This window comes from Enhydra lutris, unplaced genomic scaffold (assembly GCF_002288905.1).
Source record: "Enhydra lutris kenyoni isolate GAN:26980312 unplaced genomic scaffold, ASM228890v2 scaffoldscaffold21, whole genome shotgun sequence".
In the NCBI taxonomy this organism is placed as follows: domain Eukaryota; kingdom Metazoa; phylum Chordata; class Mammalia; order Carnivora; family Mustelidae; genus Enhydra; species Enhydra lutris.
This window is the reverse complement of record NW_019154105.1, coordinates 70873425-70893190: the sequence shown is the minus strand read 5'-3', so window position 1 is coordinate 70893190 and position 19766 is coordinate 70873425. Positions and strand designations below refer to the sequence as shown.

The window sequence follows — 19766 nt, the reverse complement described above, 5'->3', positions numbered from 1 at the left end:
AGGAGCAGAAATTTTCTCTTTGTTCTTCCACTCTGCTCAGGGGAATTTTAGTCACCTATGAAGGAACAATGAAACTTGGAAGCAGCAGGTAAAGGAAGAGAAGCAAGATACTCAAATATTGTCTACTCTTCATAATAAAGAGCTGATTATTTTTAAATCTAAAAGAAAGCCTGTGTGTTTCTTGAATCCAACTATAATGAAGAACTTCCAAAGTTATAAACAAGTTCTTTCATATCCAAAGTTCTGACTTTTACTTGTTTCCTTTTTTTTTTTTTTTTTTTTTTTAATAAACCATGCTCTTTCTCATGGTCTTTTTTTTTTAGATTTTTTACTTATTTATTTGACACACAGAGAGAGATCACAAGTAGGCAGAGAGGCAGGCAGAGAGAGGAAGGGAAGCAGGCTCCTTGCTGAGCAGAGAGCCAAACACAGGGCTCAATCCCAGAACCCTGGGATCATGACCCGAGCTGAAGGCAGAGGCTTTAACCCACTGAGCCACCCAGGCGCCCCTTGTTTCCATTCTATTTCCTGTTTATGAGCTCATCCATGTTGTAGGTGTTCAAAAATGTAAATTAATAAACAAATATTCTGAGGCTCATTTCAGTTTCTCTTATATGTCCTTATAGTTCATGTAAGGTATTATTTTTTTAACTGAAGAAATAAAAAAAAAACTATATATACTATCCAGAAAAAAAAAAACATATTGGAATCTGAAATATATATATCTCAATGGGATGAGGATGAATACATATCCATCCATGGACCATATTCTATAAAAGAACAAAGAGAATTTATGATAATTCACATGCAAAAGAATGAAATCAGACCCTTGTCCTATGGCATGCACAAAAATCAACTCAAAAATGGATTAAAGACTTAGACATAAGACCTAAAAGTATAAAACTCCTAGAAGAAAACAGAGGAAAATTTTATGATGACTGGTCTTTACAGTGATTTCAGAGATGCGACACTAAAAGCATAAGCAACAAAAACAAACAGAACTACGTCAAACTGAAAAACTTCTGCATAATTAAGGAAGCTATAGACAAAAAAGACAACATACAGGAGAGGAGAAAATATTGGCAAATGATATATCTGATGAGACGTTAATCTCCAAAATATATAATGAACTCCTATAACTCCATAGTAAAACAATTAATAACCTGACTAAAAAATGGGCTAAAGGCTTGAATAGACAGACATTTTGTCAAAGAAGACATACAAATGGCCAACAGATACATGTCAAAATGTTAAAGGTTATTATTCATCATCAGGAAAATGCAAATCAAAACTACAATGAGATACCATCTCACACCTGTAAAAATGGCTTCAATCAAAAAAACAAAAGACAGTGAGTGTTAGCCATGATGTGGACAAACTGGAATCCCTGCACAGTGTAGAACTATCATGCTTCAGCAATACCAGTTCTGGGTATTTATACAAAGGAATTGAAATCAGGATCTCAGAGAGAGAGAGGAGCGCCTCTACGTTCATGTAAGCACTATCCATAATAGGCAAGATGTGGAAACAACCTAAATGCCCATCAGTGGGTGAATGGATAAAGAAAATGTGCTGTATATGTATAATGGGATACTATTCAACTTTAAAAAGAAAGGAACTTCTGTAATATGTGACAATATGGACAATCCTTGAGGTTACTAAGTGACATAAGCCACAGAAAGACAAATAATGCGTGATTCTACTTGTATGAGGTATCGAGGCTAAATTGCTGTCAATTGTTTCTATAAAATTTGAATTCAGTTTTATTTTTTATCTGTTTTTTAAATTTGAATTAAGTTTTAATATGCTATCTAAGATAGGAAGAAATACAGAATTCCTTTAAAAATGTCTCGCCACATGAAAAAAAGCAAGCCCAGCAACTCTGTGAGATGAATATGTAAATTAGCTTAGCTATAGTAATCATTCACTATACATATGTATGCAAAATAACATGTTATATATTTGAAAATATACATAATTTTTATTAAAATACAAAAACATATTTATTGTTTAAATACTTTTGAAAATTTTTATTTATTTATTTATTTTTTTAATTTTATTTTTTTAAACATATAATATCTTTTTATCCCCAGGGGTACAGGTCTGTGAATCGCCAGGTTTACACACTTCACAGCACTCACCATAGCACATACCCTCCCCAATGTCCATAATCCCACCCCCCCAACCCCACTCCCCCCATTAACCCTCAGTTTGTTTTGTGAGATTAAGAGTCACTTATGGTTTGTCTCCCTCCCAATCCCATCTTGTTTCATTTATTCTTCTCCTACCCCCTGAAAATTTTTATTTTTGAGATAATTTTGGATTTCCAGAGTTGTTGCAAAATTAGAACAGAGTTCTGTATACCCTTCACTATGCTCCCTATGTTAATATCTTATACAGTCAGAGATTATCAAGTCAGAGATTATCACTACGAAATTAATCTTGTACTATAACATTAAATAAATAGATAATATGTTAAAATTAGTTTTTCCACTAATACCCTTTGTTCTTTCAGGATCCAGTCCAGAATTCCACATTTCATGTTGCTATCATGTAGTCTTCTCCAATCCATGACAGTTCCTCAGCATTTCATTTTTGACCTTGACACTTTTGAAGAGTACTGGTCCCTCAATTTGGGTTTGTCTTATGTTTTCTCATAAGTAGACTGAAGTTCTGCACTGTTGAGTAGGATACTATGGAAGTGATAGGCCCTTCTCAGTGCATTATAACAGGGAGTATGTTAAGGTGATGTATATTACTTCATGTTAAAGTTGATGCATGGGTCAAAGTGTTGACTGCCACTATCTATAGTTGATTCTTCACTGTAAAGTTACTAAATATTTAGAGAAACATATTTTAAGACAGTACAATATCCAGTTTCTTTTTAGACTTGTGCCCACTAATTTTAGCATCCATTGATATATCTTGCCTGTGGCAATTATTACTGCTATGGTTGAATGGTGATTTCCCATTTCCCTCATTCCTTCCACATTCATTAACTGGAATTCTTTTGGGAAGAATAGTTTATCTTTCTCTTTTAGTTTATATATTCAGCTATCTATCTACCTATTTATTTTTAAATATTTATATATTCATTTTAGAGAAAGAGAGAGAGTAGGGGGAGGGATAGACAGAGAGAGAGAGAATGCTTAAGCAGACTCCCTTCTGCATGTGGAGCCCCACACAGGGCTCAATCCCTAAGACCATGATCTAAGCTGAAATCAAGAGCTGGTGGCTTAACCGACTGAGCCCCCCATGTGCCCCTCAGTTATTTATTAACATCAGTATGGGCTCATAGGTATTGGTTTATGATCTAACACTATCTTTATGTTTAAGTTGCTCTAACTTTGTCCGTTGGGAACTCCTTCCATTGGCTTGTAACTATTTATCTATGTCACCCTCTCCATTTGTTGCCATCATTGTTGTTTGTTTCTTAGCACTTCCTTACTTTCTAGAGCCACCAGATACTCTAGACTCATCTTATATTTTCCCTGCCTCAGCCCTAGAATCAACCAGTTTTCCAAAGAACCCTAGCGCTTTTTACTTGAGGAAGGTGTTTAGAAATCAAATACTGGGGGCACTCTGGTCAGATAAGTGTCAAGATCTCAGAATCCTGAGATCTAGCTCAGCATTGGGCTCAGCACTCAGTGGGGACTCTGTTTGTCCTTCTGCCCTTTCCTCTCTCTCTCTCTCTCAAATAAATATCTTTTCTTTTAAAAAAAGAAATCAAATACTGGGGGTAGGCATACTCATTCTTACTGCTTTTAATTCTTTCAGTGCCAGAGGTAGGAAGTATATGCATGTATATGCATACTAACTTGTACAGACACACACACCTGCATCTATACATCTATATTAACAACAACAAACCCATGAGTCCATATTGTTACCTCTGACTTCAGTTCAGCATTATAGGATTCCTTCTAGCCTGCCTTCCTTCTTTATTTCTAACTTCTTTCTCTGATATTGAGAAACTGGACACTCCCTATTTTATATTTACATATTTGGTTAACCATACTATACAAATAAAATAGTTTTAGAATTGTTAATTCATACCTCTGTAAGAAGTAAATATACTAACAAAAGTACAGTGTTTGTATTCTTTTTTTAAATTTAGCCTTATAATATCCAATGTTTTCTTAGATCAGATCCTTTATTTCCCATTATTTTCATTAAATTATCATTTTTGTAATTTTATTTACCATTTGTTATCATTTTAAACAATATATTAACAGGAAGTTAACAATAAAGCAGATTGGGAATATGAAATTCTAAGGAAAACTTACAAATCATTAGCAGCACAACAATCAGGATTTGAAAAAAATAAGAATGGAGAGAGAGCCAATTTCCTAATACAGTTATATGTTTTCAAGGGCAAAGTGACCAGGAACTAAAACATAGTTTCCCAAATATTCCTTACTTTTGAACTTCATAGAATACATTTCAAATAGGCAAGTAAAAAGTAGTACTGTTATTTCAGCACAGCTAGCAGAACTGCATACTTTATCTATATTCCAGAAACCTTTTTTCCATTTCCCCACCTCCAACCTTGATATTCCATTAATACCAAGAGGCTTTCTCTGTAGAGACAATAAGTAGGGTTTATGTCTGGATGTAGAAAGAACAAATAAGGTCTCTCTTGCCTCTCTCACTTTTCTTTGTTGCCTTTTGACTCTATCTACCTTGATTAGAATCACTCCTCAAAAAGGTGGGATCCTTAAGTACGCATTTTGTAGAGGCTCAAAAAATTTAGGCATTGTAATACAATCTTTACCTTCATACATTTGAGATCTCCAAAAAGCCACTTTGAAGTGTTAATTTTTAAACACTGATAACTGTGATATTGTGATTTATAATGTAAAAAAAGAAAGCCAGAGGCTCAAAATAGTCACTTTTGTCAAAGGACCCACATCAGCAAACCAAGGCTTAATATCTAACCTAACTGCAGTTTCAGCCTTCCAGGAATGTAACCTTTAACCAGTCAACATAGAATTTCTTGGTCAGCTAAGAAATTTTACTAAAAGATCCCTTCCATTCCATTAGAAGGATGACTTTGCCTCAAATAATGGATTCCTTTGCCGATAATTTCCTTTTTTCCCCACTTGCTACATTCAAAAAGCTTTCCTTTTTTGCAGCTCTATAGAGCTCTCTTTTATTTGTTAGGTAGGATGCTGCCTGATTCATGAATCATTCAATAAAGACAATTCGAACTTATAAATTACTCAATTGAATTTTTGTTGCTTAACAAGGGTAAGAAATAAATATATTTGGTAAATATCTTTGTTCCCTTTTCTGGCAAGGTGGTCCTAAAACCCTTGGAATTTCCTAAGCTTTGAGAGCTTTAAAGATGTCTTTTCTTATGTTAATGAGTGACTTTCGGACCTCCCCTAAGGGCAGAGCCTGGTTGTCAGGGCACTCAACCATGAGATTAGAGGGTCTGAATTTTCTATCCTTCCTCTCTACCCAGGAACCTGGGAGGGGAAAAGAGCTGGAGATTGAGTTCAATTCCCAAGGGCCAATTATTTAATTAATCCTGCCTGTGTAATAAAATCTCAAAAAAACCAAACCAAACCAAACCAAAAGGACTAGGTTTGGGGAGCTTCTGTGGTGGAGGTGCTGGGAGAGAGGCGTTCGGAGAGCACGGAAGTTCTACCTACTTTACCTGCCTGGCCCTGTGCATCTCTTCCACCTGGCAGTTCCTGAGTTACATCCTTTTATAATAAACCAGTGTTCTAGTAAATGACTTCTGTGAATAGTTCTACTGAATTAATTGAACCCAAGGAGGGGGGCACATTTGATTTACAGCCAGATGGTTAAAAGTACAGGTAAGAACCTGAACTTTTCAACTGGCATCTGAAGTGGAGGGCAGTCTTGTGGACAGAGCCCTTAGCCCATGGAATCTGATGCTATCTCCAGGTAGATAATGTCAGAACTGAGTTGAAACTTAAGACACTCAGTTGGCATCCATGGAGCACTGGGAAACTGATGGTGTGGGAAACCCCTATTCTCACATTGGAATGGTCCCACAATCATTAATAACTAAAGAGTGGCTCTGAAGGAAACAATTAGAAAGTAGCTACTGAATGTTATTCCCAGAGTTTACATGAAGTTAAGCTGTCCTGTTCAGCTATAGGTTTCTTTGGTTTATCACATGATCTAAAATGAGAACATAAACTGTATACAGCTATATAATCTTTAAGTTTGAAATCCATTCTGGCATACTTTACACTAATTACTAAAATTTTTAAATACCACACTTACTGGAAAACAGAAAATCACGACTCTTGGGAGTCTTAGTATTTTGCAAATGGTATTTGATAATTATTATTTACAAATATCACAGTATTGGAAATGCTGGGTTTATCTCTTTGGCCCCTTCATCCTGAATGCCACTTGCAATTACTATGAAAATAATAGACAGACCTAGGTAGAGCATGGGATTCATTTCCTGGTCTCTTAGTTTAGTTAATAAAGAATGGTATACACTTAAAATACCGGGTTCAGTCTTTGCTAGAGCACTTGTACTTTTTAAAATTTAGTTAGAACTAACTGAAATTTATTGTATTTCTCTAAGAGTGAGCATATAGAAAAACATATAAAACAAATAATCAATAAAAAGTAAAACTCGAAGGGAACAATCTGATCAGTAATATTTGTCTCATTTTAAAATTTTCCTTCTTTTATCCTGCTGTTTAAATTACGTATCTTTATGATATTCAGCCCTTAACTGTATAGAATAAAAGCTTCCAGATTTTTGGTACTAAGAAACAACTACAAAAATCTAGATGGACATTTATTTTACAGAAAATTTGAGCAAAAAAAAAAAAAAAAAGTCAAAGGTCCTTTTTTCTTTCTTAAAATAATATAATCTGTTTTTTGATAGTTTTTTTATGGTTTATATATCAAATATACAGATTTGATAGTTTAAGTCTTCTTCTTTTGATAGTTTATATCTCAAAAATTGTTCTAGGCTTTGTGAAAATGGCATCATACACAGCATAATGTGGAAGTGGAATTCAAGTTGTTGAATCTCATCAAGCTACAGATACTAGGTTGGTTTGAAATTTAATAATAGGGCTGCCTCATAGCCTTTAAAAAGCCACTTAATAATAGATATGAGATAATAAGTCTATTTTTTCCCCAGAAGATCTTTTTAAAATTCCTGCAACTATAAAAATAGTGGTAATGAAAAAAAAAAATGTAGACATGCTGATCTCATTTCAGAGAACAATTTACCCATAATCCTGGACTTCAAGATGATCCACAAAATGACTTTGTCATGAATCACAAAACAAGGAATTTTAAGGGAAATCTATTTCAAAATAGTCCAAACAATTTACCAACATCATGAAACATCTAAAAGTAATTATACTTCATTGATGAGGTGATATACCCAAACTAAAGATACAGAAATCAGGGAGTTCTAAACAGCTCCTCATTTGTTCCTTCCCTCAATACGAAGATTAGAAAACTAAGGGGCAGAGAGGTTGGCTGACTCATCCATACTTACACAATAAATTCTGGCGTATGTCCCACCTGATTCCAATTATAGCTTTATGATACGCTATAGAAGGTTTTTTCTTTCTTTTCTTTCCTCTTTCTTTCTCTGTCTCTTTTTGTTATATATTACAATATGCTATTATACATCTATAACATAAAATAAAATAACTTAAACAGAATAATATTGTAAGAATCCATATTTTATAATATTTATCACTGACTTTCTATGAAAATAAAATTTGAGGTGGAAAATTTTGTTCTTAAATTCAGGGGTTTTTTCTTTGCTATTGTGACTGCTGTCTAAGATCTCTATTGGGATTGTATTTGTTGCATTTAATTTAAGTAATGAACAAGTGTGAAAAATTAATGGGTCTGGGGGCATCTGACATTGGATGGAGGTTATTTCATTTGTCAGTATGAGACATGACAACATTAGTTCTGCTCAGTTACTTGTTTCTAGAGCTAGACATTAGCCTTGTATTTGGTGAATCTGCCTCCTATTGTTTGCAAAGCCGCCTCTCCAAATATAGCAGGCATATTAATCAAATGCGGATTGATGTAATTTACTAATGGTAAGAATGAAAATAAATCTAGACTACATCCAAATAACTCACCAGTGAAATACTGAGGCTTAGCCAATTTTACTTGCATCATTACCTTGCAAAATGTTGTCTGTAATTTCAGCTAAACGTTCAAATCAGTAAACATAGATCTTAAATAAATTTAACCGCAATTCATTTAATGTGCTGAATACATGTTATATAAGTAGAAATTTGATTGACTGCCATCTACAGTTTTCAACCATTTTATTTTGTAAATAAGAAAACCAATGCTCAGAAAAGTTATTAACTTGGTCAATGTCTAAGAAGTAAGTGGCAGAACTCCAAAATTCAGTCAAGTTTTCAATTTATATTAAAACATATAGCTGGTGATCTAGTCTATAAGCACTTACTTTATCTGAATTCCAATCTCAAACAATAAATTTTGAACTTATTATAAAATCCAAAATATTTTAAAACATGTAAGCTTAATATTCAATATTACATATATGATATGTATACCACATATATATGATGTATATAAAATTAAATATATACAATATACATATATATATGTACACACACATATACACACATATTTGTATATATATACACACATATATATATGTGTATATATATACACATATATATATATAAAACTTACATGAATAACCTTGGGGGAAAAATCAGTATGCAGTAGAATTCAGTACCTTTGCATTAATTCTTGGCCATTAAGATTTTTAATCTTTTCCCACATTTTCTCCTTTAGGTCTTCAAAAAGAAGTCTTTCTGAAAACTACAGTGTCAAAAACCCTCTAGTTTAAGAGTTGTACCCTAGTTCTATAACATGAAAATTTTGCTTTTCTTTACACTACTTGATATTTGTCATCACAAAGAAGAAATTCCTTTTATCTATCTTGTTATTATGGGTTGATTTATGCTCCCCTGAAAATTACCTTGAATATGACCTTATTTGGAAATATGGTCTTTACAGATGGAATCAAGTTCAAATCAAGGCTTTAGGACAGATCCTAATTCAAAATGGTGGTGTCTTTAAGGGGGAAATTTGAAACCAGAAGTGAAAAATTCTTTTTTTTAAAGATTTTATTTATTTATCTGGCACACAGAGAGAGTATGTATGCATAAGCAGGGGAAGCAGCAGAGGGAGAGGGAGAAGCAGGTTCCACACTGAGCAGGGAGCCCAACATGGGGCTTGGTCCCAGAACCCTCAGATATGACGTGAGCTGAAGGCAGAAGCTTAACCAGCTGAGCTACCCAGGGACCCGTCAGATAGCCTTTAACTCTTGTAGCTTCTTTATTATTTACTGATACTTTGGTTTTGATGATTTTTAAGACCATTAGATGTTATGTTCAAACTACTGACAGATACTCAGTAATCAATTAAGATTTCCTAAATGTTTTGGACCAGTCTATCTCATTTTTATTTCAGTTCTTTCATTGACATAATTTTTGGTGAAAAGGATCCAAGTTAAAATTTTAGATAGTTGATAAAGGTTACTGAAGCTACTAAAATTTTACATTTCCATAACTACACTTACACCTGCATATTAGCTGGTTGTATAAACACAAATGTACGCACAAACTCAGAAAAATGGTTAACTTTTCTAGTTGTGAAATTTCAGATGATTCTGAAGTGGGACACAGATTTTAACTTTGTAAAACCTCTATATTGTTTTACAATATAGAACCTCTATATTGTGACAATAACTACAAAATAGGGTGTTAGCATGAGTCTCTAGACGTATCTTTGTATGTTTGCATATCCATACACTTACCATGAAGGACTGGATGATCTAAAGTAAATTTTGGCTCCCTCGGAAGATGGGTACTAGTAGGATGACCATAGCATTTATCATTAAACAGAGAGACTTTTGAGAGGGAAGAGAGGAGAAGAGTTTTTTAATAAGGATGTGGGACAATAACCATAATATGGGACTTTTGCTGTGTGTGAAAAGAGGCAGATAATCACTCTACTTGTGCACAGAAATTGATGTAGCAGTAAGTTAAAGGAAAAGGGAGGGGAAAGAATATTTTAAAATATATTTTTCTAAGAAATAGCAAGGATTTATGTAGAGTGGCAAGGGATACAATATGATATTCACCTTATTCAATACTCAATATTCAATAAAACTTACTGAAGGGGAGCGCCTGGGTGGCTCAGTGGGTTGGGCCTCTGCCTTCAGCTCGGGTTGTGATCTTAAGGTCCTGGGATGGAGCCCTGCATCGAGCTCTCTGCTCAGCAGGGGGCCTGCTTCCCCCTCTCTCTCTGCCTACTGCTCTGCTTACTTGTGATCTCTCTCTCTATCTCTATCAAATAAATAAATAAAATCTTTAAAAAAAATAAACCTTACTGAAGTATGTTTATAAAAAATCTATACACTTTTCCTTGCAAAATGTTTCTCATGTTGAGGTACAGTAAAATACTCTACCACTTTTTTTTTTTTTTCTGATAAATATCCTTCTCATAGAGAAGGGGGTGACTGTTGACAATCACCACTAAGTCAGAAAAACGGCCTCTGAGTCCATCTCTGGGCTTTGATTTTTCAAGTTAAGCATAAAATGAACAAGTATTTTTTCTCCTTTTTCCTTTTTTTTTTTAAATTCAAACACTGGCATGCATGGTTTCAGCCATCACTGAGACTACTTAAGGATGTTTTCATTTGTTTTGCATATTCACCTGTAACTCAATCCAAGTGCCACATTTAAAGTAGTGTTCAGAAACACAGCAAAAAAAATACTATAGTCCCTTTGTAGTATTCAGGGTCATTATCAACTTCAATTGTTTCATCTTCGTCTTTACATAATTCTAAAATTTTTAATTCTGCCTGTAGTCAAGTTTTTTAAAAAAGTACACATTCAAATAATTTGCCCACTTAAAAAAGAATATTATATACACTACCTTTCAAGTGAGGGCTGTGTACATGCATTCTTTGCAGATGTAGATTTATTGGAACAAATTCTAATGTTTTCTCTCCTTTGCTGCTGCTTGATTTGAAAGAGGACCCTAGGCAGAAAAAAAATTGAATGTTAATAGTAAATGAATAATAAATGTGTGTGTGCATGTATGTTGAAGAGAATGTTTGACATGGAAAAATATTACAAGGATTTCAGACAGAAAAGTATATCTTGTATAAGCTGCTTTTCTTTATAGAAATTCAATTTTAAAAAATTCTCAGTTATTCTTATAATAATCCCATGAGGTAAAACAGGGAAATCTATTTCTTCCTGGTCTATCATGCCGAGATGTTAGAATGAGAGATAAAAAGATTTTTAAAATTTTTTGGCTCTTCTATATCCATAACAACAATGCGTATTATTGTTTTCACCTAACATACATGAAATGCAATTCAGTTTGAATATATAAAAAGTTATTGCTTTCATACCTGTTTCCTTGCTAAGTTCTGTCAGAATATGTTGGTACATATTCACCATTTGATCACAGTGAGTAAGGACATTTTTCCGTAGATTGTCCCAGTGTGGAGAAAGCTCACCAAGTTCTTTTAACTCCTGGTTTCTGTTAAAAATATAAACGAGGAGAAAATATTTATTTTGATCTTAAGTCCACAGACAAGGAACACCTAATAAACATCGCCAAACTAATTAGAAATTGATTCACCATCCGTTTCCAGAAAGCTCTATGCACTCATTAGGGGAAAAAAAAAATTCTCCCACATCAGCCATAACAATATCTTTCAGGATATGTCTCCTGAGGCAAGAGAAACAAAAGCAAAAATAAACCACTGGGACTACATCAAAATAAAAAACTTCTGCCCAGCAAAGGAAACCACCAAAAAACCTGAAAGGCAACCTACAGAATGGGAGAAGATATTTGCAAATGATGTATCCAGTGAAGGTCTGTTATCTTAAATGTATAAAGAATTTATACAGCTCAATATCAAAAAACCAAATAATCTAACTAAAAAATGGGGAGAAGACGCGTATAGACATTTCTCCAAAGATGACATACAGATGGCTAATAGACACGTGAATAGATGCTCGACATCAATCATCATCAGGGAAATGTAAATCAAACCACATGAGAATCACCTCACACCTGTCAGAATGACTTAAAAAGACAAAAAACAAGTGTTGGTGAGCCTGCAGAGAAAAAGGAACCCTCCTGCACTGTTGGTGGAAATGCAAAATGGTATAGCTACTGTGGAAGACAGTACAGAGTCTCCTTAAAAAGTTAAAAATAGAACTACCCTGTGATCTAATAATTGCACTACTGGGTATTTATCCAAAGAGTACAAAAATACTAATACAGAAGGATATTTGCACCCCTATGTTTATTGCAGTGTTATTTACAATAGCCAAATTATAGAAGCAGCCCAAGTGTCCCTCAATAGATGAATGGCTAAAGAAGTGGTACATATGCAAATACATATATTTATATAGAAATGGAATATAATTCAATCATAAAAATAATGAAATCTTGCCATTTCCAACAACATGAATGGATCTACAGAGTATGATGATAAGTGAAATAAACCAGTCAGAGAAAGACAAATATCATACGAATTTAAGAAAAAAAAAAAAAACAAAAAAAGAGACAAACCAATAAACATACTCTTAACTTAGGAGAACAAACAGATGGTTACCAAAGGGGAGGTATGTGGGGGGAGGAATGGGTGAAATAGGTGAAGGGGATTAAGAGTACAGTTATCCTGATGAGCACTGAGTAACATATGGAATTGCTGAATTATTATATTGTACACCTAAAATTAATATAGCACTGTACGTCAGCTACACTGGAATTAAAATTTAAAAAGTAATTTTAACACAAGGGAAGATACGAATAGCTTAGGTCACACAAACATGAAAGTTCTGTATGTTGAAGAGGTGAAAAAAATACAAGTTAATAAATATTCTCACTGATAAAAAATTCACAAAGATGATGACAAAAACTTGCCACACACACACACACACACACACACACACACACATACACACACACACGGGACAGTCAGTTAAAAAAGAAACATTAAAACTTCAATAGAAAAACCGCTAAATTCTAGGCTTCAATCATCGAAAATAAAATTATGTGGAAAAAAATAATGTGGGACGGGCTTTCTGATTATGTCTGAAGGAATAACAAGATATTCAAGTAACCCAGTTTATACATAATATAGCTTTAAAATTTTTTTAAAGATTTTATTTATTTATTTATTTATTTATTTAACAGAGAGAGAGAGAGAGAGAGAGAGAGCGAGCACAAATGGGGTGGGTGGAGGGCAGGAGAGGAAGAAACAGGATGCCCATAGGGAAGTCCGATGCAGGCCTTGATCCTAGAGATCATAGCCTGAACCGAAGGCAGATGCTCAACCAACTGAACCACCCAGGCATCCTGCTGTAAAATTTTTTAAAGGCCCATAAATGGTATAATCAGGTATGATTTATTGGCCTCAGTTTCTCTCAAGAAGACAATTTAAGTAAATGCAGTACGCATAGGGTTTGTCTTTTCTTTATCAAAAGGAAGAGCTAATCATGCCATTTAAGTTTTAATTATTACCTTTTATCTAATTCTCTACCCTTTAGCCAAGTTAATTCAAATCATCAGAATGTCTTTTTAAATTATAATGATAGATGGCCTAATAGGCTGTCTGGTTAGATCTCTTATTCATTTCTGTAACCTTTTACCAACAACATTTTCATGAGGCTAATTTAACTAGCAATAATGAACCTTCTTTGCTATTTTGGCTGTGAAACATGCTAAATACCAAGCTAATAAATTCAGAAGATGTAGAATCTTTAACATCCTGTTAAATGCAAGAATAATGGATGGTGTGCAAAAATGTGACTTGCCTTCAAATGTTTGTAGCTGCCTTCGTTTTGTTTCAAAGGTGATGCAGTATGGTACCGCTGCATCTTTTATCTGAGGTCTTTACAAATTTGTGAACATTAATCTCATTCTTAACTTTTCCACAGATTAGCTTCCATTACACAACATTCATGGGAAAAGAAATGATTAATTAATAGCCAATGAGGGTAAAGAAAGTTCATGACCCAAGTTGAGACAGGTGGGGGAGCCTGGAGAACTGGGGAGTCCAGTTCTCTGTGTGCACTCAGATAGCAGAGGATTCAAATTCAGGACAAAACAACAATAACCAACAAAAACAAATTATTCCGAAAACCTGAGATATCTAAGTCTAGAAGAATCTGGGCAATTAGGTCAGATGTGAGAGAGATAGCCAAGTATGATATGTCAACTTAATACATAAGGTTTCAGGCTTTACTTCCAATATACAATTATGATGAAAATATTAGTTAAGTATTCCTATTTAACACTAATAGATGTACCATGGGTCTACAATTTATGTTGTCTCTGAATCCTTATCAATAAGAAAGAATAATGAAAAGAGAGGTGGAGTGGAATAATGAAAAGAGAGGGAGAGAAGGAAGGGTGATAGTGAAGCCATTGAACTGGGATGGAGTACATCTCCTTCCCTAACAGAAGCCCAGCAAAGCGCAGTGAGAAAAGTTTAGTGTTTTGGGGGAGTGACTCGAGATAAGCTAAAAGGAGTCCATAATCTGCTGTTTAAAATTTATTACACTCCTTCAATATGTCAAAGATTATATACTGAAATATACAGATGAAACCTGGCATTCACTGCTCATTTGCTCTAAATGATGGCACTGAACAGCTACACATTCCAAAAGGGAAAAACAACCAACATAAGGTTCCTTTGCATTGAAGAAAACTCAAATACAGGGGGACTATAGAATAAAGGTATAATAGACCAGAGCAGAGTAATGAAAAAGTTAGAAAACAAAATGGGACATAGTAAGAGAGTGGTTGTAAATTTAAGAAAAATGAAAGACATTAATTAATGCATTAAAATAGATTGAGTGGGGGGCGCCTGGGTGGCTCCAGTCGGGTGAGCGTCTGCCTTTGGCTCAGGTTATGATCCCAGGGTCCTGGGACCAAGCCCTGCATTTGGCTCCCCGCTTGGCAGGAAGCCTGCTTCTCTCTCTCCCTCTGCCCCTGCTTGTGTTCCTCTCTCTCTGACAAATAAATAAATAAAATCCTAAAAAAAAGAGACTGAGTGGGTACATGGGTGTCCCCAAATCAGGAAACTTTTCAGTTGGGAAGATAAGAGTTGTTTATACTGTATTTTAATTTGTTACTCAGCGAATAAAACTTTGACATTGAAGGACCTTGCTTTGTATCTCAAGCCAGATTCTCTAGAATGTAGACTGGGATCAAGCAGTCCCAGGTCAGCAAGGGGGAGGTAAGTGGGGTGTCGTAGGACAAAGAGAAAGTAGACATCAAGTGGGAGGTTACCGAGTCGGGCAGAACTTCACAAGAAAACATGGTTGGTTCCTTGGTCATGTTAACAGCTCCGGATAACTCATATGGAACTAAAGCACCTTAGAAAAGTTTATTAGATGGAAGGAGAAACATTTATATACCAGTTCCTTACCACCTTCTACAGTATTTCATTGGTAAAGATTCATCGTATGAGACATTAACTCCTCAGCACTTCTAGTTGTCTCTTCTGAGTGGCTACTGAGGAAGAAATGTTCCAGTAGAGACAGAAGTGTCCTACATCTGGTCATAGGTACCAGAACCACTCTGGGTCTTTCCAGGGTAGATGCCACAGGGGGCATGTTAACATCTGGTCTTCACCCTGGGGGGAAGCTGAGACAGCTGGTGGTGTTAGGACATAGGTGACAATGGTGGCAGTATCTGGAGCCCTCCATTGAGCAAGTAGGCAAAACCTGAGCAGAGTTTAAGGTTGAGCCAGTATAAAAAAGTACATCAAATGTGCCCATGACAGGCAACCCCCTGGAGAACTTAGATTTCCATCATTTCTTGATATCCATGTAGCATATAAAACAGCATCCTCATATCTTCCCTAAAAGGGAGTTCCAGTATAATCCTTCAAAGTGATGCCCAGATGCAATTCCCCCAAATGAGGTCATGAACCATGCTACAATATCTGATATTTCAATTTCAGTGATCTTAGGGGCCTTAGTTGATGTTCCTCATTCTCCTCTATCACTCATTCTTGATTTTCCTCAGATTCCTCTAGTACTTCAGCTGGTCTAGGTTGCTGCCTTATGAGGTGACCCAGACATTAATCCCAGTTAATTAGGTCCTTGGTTTCCCTGCTCTTATGGAATCTTAGTTGCTATAATTTCCCACTCACCTCTGGGCATGGAGCACACCAAAGTACTAGACATATTTCTCTTTGCTCAGATTATGAAGAGCAGCCCTACTTCCTCTTGGTGATAGGTACAGTAACCCTTGCTATCTTTGCTAGTCCATGGTAGTGAAAAATGCATGATAACCAGATCACGTGTGAACCAAACATAGCTTCCAGATGAGTAGGACTCTTTATGGGTTATGGACAGAATTACCCCATCCCATGCCTCAAGAATCAGGATTCTAACTGGCAAAGTCTAAGGTGGTAGGAAAAGGAAACACAAATCCACTTGTGGGGCATTGGGATTGACTGAAAAAAGGGCTCACCCCATTTCCCAGAGCTGTGTGTTCTACCTATAGTGGGCATAACATCTTCTATCGGCTGTTGGTTTAGCATACAAACTTCATCCTGGAGGTCAGTACTCCAATCCTGAGGTTTTGTCCCCCTACAGTGGTGCCATAGCTGAAACTTTCATGATTAATATTATTCCACTATTGTATCAGGTTTGTGGCTTTTGGATGGTGAGGCAAGCTCACTGTTGCACCTCTTTTGTTATAGCAAGTGTCGTTTGGGAGGAACGACGTTATGTGGGACACCGTATCATCAGACCGTGCATTATACAAGCTGTCAGATGTGGCTGATGGCAGTGGCACCGTGAGCAGGAAAGACAAGCACGTATTCAGACTTTGTTTCACCTTCTTAGGACAAATTGCTGTCCTCTCCAAGTTCAAAGGGATCCAACTTAATTGGCCTGCCACCAAATAGTTGATGGGTTTCCCCCAGGCATGGAATCCTCTAAGCATCCACTGTCAGTTATAGATTAGTGGCTGGTTAAGCACCAGACAAAAAGTCTTAATGATAGATGTATCATAAACAGAGTTAAAAAAAGCACAAGTATTTTTGTGCCTCTATGATAAAGGTCTTTTTGTGTACATGTCTATATGTTTTATGTTACTGATTTCCCCTATTATTTGTCGTTGTGCCAACAGATATTAGAGGTGGAGTGACCATCTGTGTCACTTTACACCCGTTCTTGCACAGTGATTATTCCAAAATATCCTGTTAAACTAGCCAATTTATGGGACACAAGAATTAATAGAACTTTTTTGATATAGTTAAAAAAAAAAACTACTACAAACTCACAGAATGTTGCAGTTGGAAGGAAGTTCAGAGAATAATTTGAAACCTCTTGTTTCACAGATGGAAGCATCTAAATGAAATAGCTTGTTAGTCTTGGAGTCACTAGAATACCAAGTCTTTTAGACTATAATCCCCATGTGCACTCTTTCCTCACCCCATGTAATTCCCCAGTGTAAAAACAAAGAAGCACACACACACACAAACTAAACTAAAACACACAAAAAATGGAGAGTGCCTTGTTTCTGAAGGTACTTAATGAACATAAGCTGAATGAGTGGGGTTTGGAGTGAGTGGAGCTATTGACTTCTAGGACTACATTTGTAAGCTTTCATGTACTTTTAAAGTTAACTTTGAACAAAAGAGAAGTCATAATTCAGTACTTCTACTTCTGAACCTTTTAGTTTGAATGGCACAGCTACTAGGTATGCCGTGCATGAAAACTGATATTCTCTAAAATATGTTCAAGTGCATACTGGTGTCCAGTATTATAAGACCCATAGAGAGAGCCCAGTCTCTGCATTTCTCCGCCACATTTCTCTAGGGAGCAATCTTGGCATTGATGTTACAGTTAAATACACATCTTCACTAAGCCTTTGGTGTGAATGGCGAAAGAGATGAGCTGTGTAAATGCATTTTTAATCTACAGAAAAATATTTTTAAAAAATACTCCTTCCCGGGGCGCCTGGGTGGCTCAGTGGGTTAAGCTGCTGCCTTCAGCTCAGGTCATGATCTCAGGGTCCTGGGATCGAGCCCCGCATCGGGCTCTCTGCTCAGCGGGGAGCCTGCTTCCTCCTCTCTCTCTGCCTGCCTCTCTGCCTGCCTCTCTGCCTGCCTCTCTGCCTGCTTGTGATCTCTGTCTGTCAAATAAATAAATAAAATCATTAAAAAAAAAAATACTCCTTCCCTCTATAAAAAATCTCATTTATTTACAGTAACAACAGCTTCTGCTCTCAAAAGCTGTCTCCTTCAGTTGCAACTTTACAACAATAAGAGCAAAAATGTCTTTCTGGAAAATCCACTGCCCTCCTAACCACATACAGTCTTTTTTGGATTCATTACTTTACTCTCACTAGAGCTCTATCTTTAAAACAAATCTTCTAGGAGACAGGCTAGGACTCTCTTAGAATCCAAGAGGTAGACACAAAGATGTTGGAAAGAAAAGATTGAATATTCAAATATTAATAAGACTAGGCCTCTTACACATTAAACATTCTTTGGCACTTACTGCCATCCATTCCTTTTCTTTGCTACCTATAAAAATAAAAGGTAAATCAGATAAATCTCAAAGGAGGCAGGTGATTGCTAAGCCTTACTTGAGACATATCTTTTTTTTTTTTTTTTTTGAGAAATATCTTTATACTCTGGATTTTGGTATACCAATTGTAAAAGTATGATATTCTTGATACTTGATGAAATATTCATGCTGATCTCTGGAAATAACCTTATAATGCACTTTTTGTCTACATGGCTTGTTTTGTTTTCCTTTGTTTAAATAGTTCAAAAATACATGCTTTTTACTCTTTAGCAAAATTGCACTTTCTGGAGGTCACTATGACCCTCTGAACCTTCCTTCCATAAAGGAGCACACTACTAAGTACATAATAACATGCTTGAAACACAAAACTTTTGACTAGCATAAAGAGAGAAATGAGATTAAAAACAAACAACTCTAGGAAGAATGAAGAGAAATAACTCAACACAAAATAAGTCCTAGGGAAACTGGAAGACGATAGCCAAACCTGCTTTAACATTTTTACATATAATACTTAATAAAGCATTTGCAAGAACATTAAATAGATGAATAGTTTTTCAACTTTGTTTCCTATACCCCCAGGGCTGTTGTGGCTAGAGGAACAGGGGGAGAGTGTTGACAAAAGAGAAGTCAAATACGCGAACAGGCATCAGGCCCTTTTCCTTACTCTAGCCAAACACCAACTCCAGTTAAATTTTTTTAAATTAATACTGAAATTCCATGTGCAGTTCTGTATGAAAACAAGTTTCTGCTGCTAAAAAAAAAAAAAAAAAAGAAAGAAAGAAAGAAAAGGAAAAAAAAATGGGTTTAAGATCATTAAAACAATATAGTTTAAAAAGGAGAAAGTTTATCTTGTACTTAAAACAGTTTTAAAGCCTACCAATGATGTATTCAAGGAGGAATTTCAACGGGAATATTTGCTCTGAGCCTCTGAGTATAGCAGACTTGTCTTATTCATTCATTCTTTTTGTCCTACCACAGTCCTTAGTTTGGGGGAATTTTTCAAGATAGGCCTGTGGACTGACTGAATGAAAGGTTTGCTTGCAGATTATTGTTTTTTTTTATTTTCCTGATTTGAGAGAAAGTCAGGATATAATCTAACCTAAAGTAGAATGTTGAGCTCTGCCCCAGTTAAAATGAATAAATGCAATAGATAAATGAGAC

General features: G+C 35.5%; 1 protein-coding gene across 2 annotated transcripts in view; it reads right to left on the bottom strand.

Moving 5' to 3' along the window:
* The window catches only part of LOC111149029 (inositol polyphosphate-4-phosphatase type II B), a 372027-nt gene that overhangs the window by 159600 nt on the left and 192661 nt on the right, over positions 1–19766 (bottom strand). For both annotated transcript variants that reach the window (XM_022505917.1, XM_022505916.1), the window contains exons 10-11: positions 11444–11574; positions 10960–11064 (exon numbers count right to left, since the gene is read on the bottom strand). In XM_022505917.1, the coding sequence (XP_022361625.1) occupies positions 10960–11064; positions 11444–11574 (236 nt within the window). The remainder of the gene's footprint in view (positions 1–10959; positions 11065–11443; positions 11575–19766) is intronic.